The sequence below is a fragment of the Palaemon carinicauda genome, chromosome 40 (genome assembly GCF_036898095.1).
Source record: "Palaemon carinicauda isolate YSFRI2023 chromosome 40, ASM3689809v2, whole genome shotgun sequence".
Classification (NCBI taxonomy): Eukaryota; Metazoa; Arthropoda; class Malacostraca; order Decapoda; family Palaemonidae; genus Palaemon; species Palaemon carinicauda.
In genome coordinates this window covers 4229415-4235940 of record NC_090764.1, presented here as the reverse complement: position 1 = coordinate 4235940, position 6526 = coordinate 4229415, and the positions used below count along the sequence as shown (strand labels likewise).

The following is a 6526-nucleotide window of genomic DNA, read 5'->3' as shown; positions in this document are numbered from 1 at the left end:
TATTACATTACCTATACTCGTGAAGTATCGAATCTGAAATGGCATCAAATAAGATAAAATTCAACCAAAATTGACTTTAAAAAAAAAGTCCGCAAACAAGAAAAGTGTTTGCTTCAGGTCGACAATCTGATGCTATAAATTCCGAAATCCTCGTTTATCTCATGGGATATTCGACCATCTAAGCATTTCTGTTTAAGGGGAATAAAGAATCTATAAAAATGCTGTCTTCATATATCTCTAGTTTTTGGACGCAAGAACGTTATTGAAATGCAAGGCAAGATGAATACGATTTTTCAATAAAGAGAGATTGTAAATTCATATTACTCTCTGTCGTCTGGAAAAGTTAAAAACAAGTTATTGATAGATTTGCTGGAATATTGCTCAATAGAGTTATGAAAATTTTGCTGGAATATTGCTCAATAAGATTATTGAAATGTTTTACCAGACCAGGGAAAAAAATTAGTGGGATATTGCTCAATAGAATTATTGAAATGTTTTACCTGACCAATGAAAAAATTTAAATGCTGGATATTGCTCAATAAGATTATTGAAATATTTTACCTGACCAATGAAAAATATTTAATTGCTGGATATTGCTCAATAGAATTATGAAAATGTTTTACTTTATCAGTGGAAGAAATTAAATTGCTGGATATTGCTCAGTAAGATTATTGAAATGTTTTACCTGACCAGGGAAAAAATTTAATTTGTGGGATATTGCTCAATAAGTTTACTGAAATGTTTTACTTGACCAGTGAAAAAAATGTAATTGATGGATATTGCTCAATTAGATTATGGAAGCATTTTACCTGACCAGTAAAAAAAATGTAGTTGCTAGATATTGCTCAATAAGGTTACAGAAATGTTTTACATGACCAGTGAAAAAAAAATAATTGTTGGGATATTGCTCAATAGAATTATTAGAATGTTTTACCTTGCCACTTTTTCACTATTCACGATACTGAATATAGCAAAAATACTTTTATATATCAGGAAAAAATATAGTAATGTTTTACCTGACCACTTTTTTCACTATTCACGATATTGAATATAACAAAAATACTTTTTATATATCAGGAAAATATATAGTAATGTTTTACCTGAACACTTTTTCACTATTCACGATATTGAATAAGAAATATACATTTATATATCAGGAAAATATATAGTAATGTTTTTCCTGGTCACTTTTTTCACTATTCACGATATTGAATGACAAATGTACAATTATATATCAGGAAAATACATAGTAATGTTTTACCTGAACACTTTTTCACTATTCACGATATTGAATAACAAATATACATTTATTTATCAGGAAAATATATAGTAATGTTTTACTTGGCCACTTTTTCACTATTCACGATATTGAATAACAAATATACATTTATATATCAGGAAAATGTATAGTAATATTTTACCTGACCAGTTTTTCACTATTCACGATAATGAATATACCAAATATACATTTATATATCTGCAAAATATATTGAACTTATTGAAAAGACGCCTTTACCACTCGCAAAACCTTACACCAACCAACCTTTTCATCTCTTTTCATCTATTTCTTTTCATTTCTTCCACCATTTGCCATTAGAATTTCCTAAAAGTTTTTCTCACTTTATCAGATTTCCTCCCATTTTTTCCTCTCATTTCTCACTGGAATTTCCTCACTGCCATTGTAATTTCATTTAACCTTCGAGGAGGAAGAGTGGGGCTGAGGATGACGAGATGGAAAGAATTCGTACCTTGAGTCCAGAGTTCTTCTCTTGAGTCCAGAGTCTTTCCCTTGAGTCCAAGAGTCTTTCTCTTGAGTCCAAAGTCTTTCTCTTGAGTCCAAGAGTCTGTTTTTTTTTGAGTCCAAGAGTCTTTCTCTTGTCTGCTTCTTGAGTCCAAGACCCTTTCTCTTAATTCCGGAGTCTTTCTCTTGAGTCCAAAGTTTTTCTCTTGAGTCCAGAGTCTTTCTCTTGAGTCCAGAGTCCTTCTCTTGAGCCCAGAGTCCTTTTCTTGAGTCCAGAGTCTTTCCCTTGAGTCCAAGAGTCTTTCCCTTGAGTCCTGAGTCCTTCTCTTGATTCTAGAGTCCTTCTGTGGAGTCTAGAATCCTTCTCTTGAGTCCAAAGTCTTTCTCTTGAGTTCAGAGTCCTTTCCTTGAGTCCAGAGTCTTTCCCTTGAGTCCAAGAGTCTTTCCCTTGAGTCCAGAGTCTTTCTTTTGAGTCCAGGGTCTATCCCTTGAGTCCGGAGTCTTTCTCTTGAGTCCAAGAGTCTTTCTCTTGAGTTCAGAGTCTTTCCATTGAGTCCAAGAGTCTTTCTCTTGAGTCCAGAGTCCTTTTCTTGAGTCCAGAGTCCTTCTCTTGAGTCCAGAGTCTTTCCCTTGAATCCTGAGTCTTTCTTTTGAGTCCAAAGTCTTTCTCTTGAGTCCAGAGGCTTTCTCTTGAGTCTAAGAGTCTTTTTCTTGAGTCCAGAGTCTTTCCCTTGAGTCCAAGAGTCTTTTTCTTGAGTCCAGAGTCTTTCTCTTGAGTCTAAGAGTCTTTCCCTTGAATCTTGGGTCTTTCTTTTGAGTCCAAGAGTCTTTTTCTTGAGTCCAGAGTCTTTCTCTTGAGTCCAGAGGCTTTCTCTTGAGTCTAAGAGTCTTTTTCTTGAGTCCAGAGTCTTTCTCTTGAGTCTAAGAGTCTTTCCCTTGAATCCTGAGTCTTTCTTTTGAGTCCAAAGTCTTTCTCTTGATTCCAGAGTCTTTTTCTTGAGTCCAGGGTCTTTCCCTTGAGTCCAGAGTCTTTCCCTTGAGTCTAAGAGTCTTTTTCTTGAGTCCAGAGTCTTTCTCTTGAGTCTAAGAGTCTTTCCCTTGAATCCTGAGTCTTTCTTTTGAGTCCAAGAGTCCTTCTCTTGAGTTCAGAGTCTTTCCCTTGAATCCTGAGTCTTTCTTTTGAGTCCAAGAGTCTTTTTCTTGAGTCCAGAGTCTTTCTCTTGAGTCCAGAGGCTTTCTCTTGAGTCTAAGAGTCTTTTTCTTGAGTCCAGAGTCTTTCCCTTGAGTCCAAGAGTTTTTCTTGAGTCCAGAGTCTTTCCCTTGAGTCCTGAGTCTTTCCCTTGAGTCCAAGAGTCTTTTTCTTGAGTCCAGAGTCTTTCTCTTGAGTCTAAGAGTCTTTCTTTTGAGTCCAAGAGTCTATATCTTGAGTCCTGAGTCTTTCTCTTGAGTCCAGAGTCTTTCCCTTGAGTGCAAGAATCTTTTTCTTGAGTCCAAGAGTCTTTTTCTTGAGTCCAGAGTCTTTCTCTTGACTCCAGAGTCTTTCTCTCGAGTCCAGAGTCTTTCCCTTGAGTCCAAGAGTCTTTTTCTTGAGTCCAGAGTCTTTCTCTTGAGTCCAGAGTCTTTCCCTTGAGTCCAAGAGTCTTTCTCTTGAGTCCAGAGTCTTTCCCTTGAGTCCAGAGTCTTTCTCTTGAGTCCAGAGTCTTTCCCTTGAGTCCAAGAGTCTTTCTCTTGAGTCCAGAGTCTTTCCCTTGAGTCCAAGAGTCTTTCTCTTGAGTCCAGAGGCTTTCTCTTGAGTCTAAGAGTCTTTTTCTTGAGTCCAGAGTCTTTCCCTTGAGTCCAAGAGTCTTTCTCTTGAGTCCAGAGGCTTTCTCTTGAATCTAAGAGTCTTTTTCTTGAGTCCAGAGTCTTTCCCTTGAGTCCAGAGTCTTTCCCTTGAGTCCAAGAGTCTTTCTCTTGAGTCCAGAGTCTTTCCCTTGAGTCCAAGAGTCTTTCTCTTGAGTCCAGAGTCTTTCCCTTGAGTCCAGAGTCTTTCCCTTGAGTCTAAGAGTCTTTTTCTTAAGTCCAGAGTCTTTCCCTTGAGTCCAAGAGTCTTTCTCTTGAGTCCAGAGGCTTTCTCTTGAGTCTAAGAGTCTTTTTCTTGAGTCCAGAGTCTTTCCCTTGAGTCCAAGAGTCTTTCTCTTGAGTCCAGAGGCTTTCTCTTGAGTCTAAGAGTCTTTTTCTTGAGTCCAGAGTCTTTCCCTTGAGTCCAAGAGTCTTTCTCTTGAGTCCAGAGGCTTTCTCTTGAGTCTAAGAGTCTTTTTCTTGAGTCCAGAGTCTTTCCCTTGAGTCCAGAGTCTTTCCTTTGAGTCCAAGAGTCTTTCTCTTGAGTCCAGAGTCTTTCCCTTGAGTCCAGAGTCTTTCCCTTGAGTCTAAGAGTCTTTTTCTTGAGTCCAGAGTCTTTCCCTTGAGTCCAAGAGTCTTTCTCTTGAGTCCAGAGGCTTTCTCTTGAGTCTAAGAGTCTTTTTCTTGAGTCCAGAGTCTTTCCCTTGAGTCCAAGAGTCTTTCTCTTGAGTCCAGAGGCTTTCTCTTGAGTCTAAGAGTCTTTTTCTTGAGTCCAGAGTCTTTCCCTTGAGTCCAGAGTCTTTCCCTTGAGTCCAAGAGTCTTTTTCTTGAGTCCAGAGTCTTTCTCTTGAGTCTAAGAGTCTTTCTTTTGAGTCCAAGAGTCTATATCTTGAGTCCTGAGTCTTTCTCTTGAGTCCAGAGTCTTTCCCTTGAGTGCAAGAATCTTTTTCTTGAGTCCAAGAGTCTTTTTCTTGAGTCCAGAGTCTTTCTCTCGAGTCCAGAGTCTTTCCCTTGAGTCCAGAGTCTTTCTCTTGAGTCTAAGAGTCTTTCTTTTGAGTCCAAGTGTCTATCTCTTGAGTCCAAGAGTCTATCTCTTGAGTCCAAGAGTCTATCTCTTGAGTCCAGAGTCCTTCTCTTGGGTCCAGAGTCTTTCCCTAGAGTATAAGAGTCTTTCTCTTCTTGAGTCCAGAGTCTTTCTCTTGAGTCCAGTCTTTCCTTTGAGTCCAAGAGTCTATCTCTTGAGTCCAGAGTTTTTCTCTTGAGTCCAGAGTCCTTCTCTTGAGTCCAGAGTCTTTCCCTAGAGTATAAGAGTCTTTCTCTTCTTGAGTTCAGAGTCTTTCTCTTGAGTCCAAGAGTCTTTCTCTTGAGTCCAGAGTCCTTCTCTGGAGTCCAGTCTTTCTCTGGAGTCCAGAGTCTTTTTCTTGAGTCCAGAGTCTTTCTCTTGAGTCTAAGAGTCTTTCTCTTGAGTCCAAGAGTCTATCTCTTGAGTCCTGAGTCCTTCTCTTGAGTCCAGAGTTTTTCTCTTGAGTCCAGAGTCCTTTCCTTGAGCCCAGAGTCTTTCTCTAGAGTATAAGAGTCTTTCTCTTCTTGAGTCCAGAGTATTTCACTTGAGTCCAAGAGTCTTTCTCTTGAGTCCAGAATTTTCCTCCTGAGTCCAGAGTCTTTCCCTTGAGTCCAAGAGTCTATCTCTTGAGTCCAGAGTCTTTCTCCAGACCAGGGTTTAAATTTGAGCGTAAGCCATGTGGCCATTACCTTGAATGCTGTTGCTTTTTACCTTAGATTACCTTAAAACCTTTTCAAATTTCATTAAATGTTGAGCTAGTAAACCCGAAATTACCTTAGAATTACCTTGAAACCATGAAAATTACCTCAAAATAAGGTTTAAAGGTCGCTCATGAATGGCAGAGGCAAGGGCCAGTGACATTGCCCTATCAAGCAGGACAATGCCCTAGAGACTGACCATATAGTATACGATCAGCGCCCAAACCTCCTCTCAACCCAAGCTATGACCAGGGAGTGCCAGGCAGTGCCTGCTGATGACTCAACAGATAGACCTATAGGCTCCCAGGACAATGCCGTAGAGACTGTCTATATATACATATGATCAGTTGGAAGACCCAGGGCTATATGGCTGAGGACTATGAAGCGTGAAGTAGGAGGTGATGAATGAAGTTTTGATTTAAAATCTCAAGATGGAGACGACTGGCGAAATCTAACTGAGGGTCTGCGTCAATAGGCGTATAAGGAGATTATTATTATTATTATTATTATTATTATTATTATTATTAAAAGTACGTAACATCAGTAAGACTTCAATGAAATAAAGACTATTATTATTATTATTATTATTATTATTATTATTATTATTATTATTATTATTATTATTATTATAATAAGTACGTAACATCAGTAAGTGTTCAGTGAAAGAAAAAAATAGATTTATTATTATTATTATGATTATTATTATTATTGTTATTATTATTATTATTATTATTATTATTATTATTATTATTAAAAGTACGTAACATCAGTGAGACTTCAATGCAAGAAAGGATTATTATAATAATTATTATTATTATTATTATTATTATTATTATTATTATTATAAGTCATAACATCATTAAAACTTCAATGAAAGAAAGAAATTTATTATTATTATTATTATTATTATTATTATTATTATTATAAGTACGTAACTCCAGCAACACCTCAATGAAAGAAATAAACAAAGGAGAGAACTAGTTCGAACATAGTTCATAGCGCGAAATGTCGACGCAATTTGTTGCCACTCTAGAAAAAGCGTCTTCGCTCGTAACTTATAACGAGTCTATTGCTTGTGTCAGGGTATCTCGAACGGCACGAGAATAAATTCAGTCTCTCGCTTCCTATTTCTTGCTTTAGGAAGATCTAAGATACTTATTCACCGAGTAAACTTTGAGGGTTTCTGCGTTTAATAAAGAATAG

At 37.4% G+C, this 6526-nt stretch overlaps 1 protein-coding gene across 1 annotated transcript; it reads right to left on the bottom strand.

Annotated features, from left to right (window-relative positions):
* Window positions 1-2094: 2094 nt before the first annotated feature.
* Window positions 2095-5311, bottom strand: LOC137631665 (golgin subfamily A member 6-like protein 25). Its single transcript, XM_068363540.1, has 4 exons — window positions 5170-5311; window positions 4500-4962; window positions 2976-3589; window positions 2095-2879 (listed from the first exon to the last, which is right to left on the bottom strand). The coding sequence occupies exons 1-4, from the start codon at window positions 5309-5311 to the stop codon at window positions 2095-2097; spliced, it is 2004 nt and encodes a 667-aa protein (XP_068219641.1).
* Between the last annotated feature and the right edge of the window lie 1215 nt (window positions 5312-6526).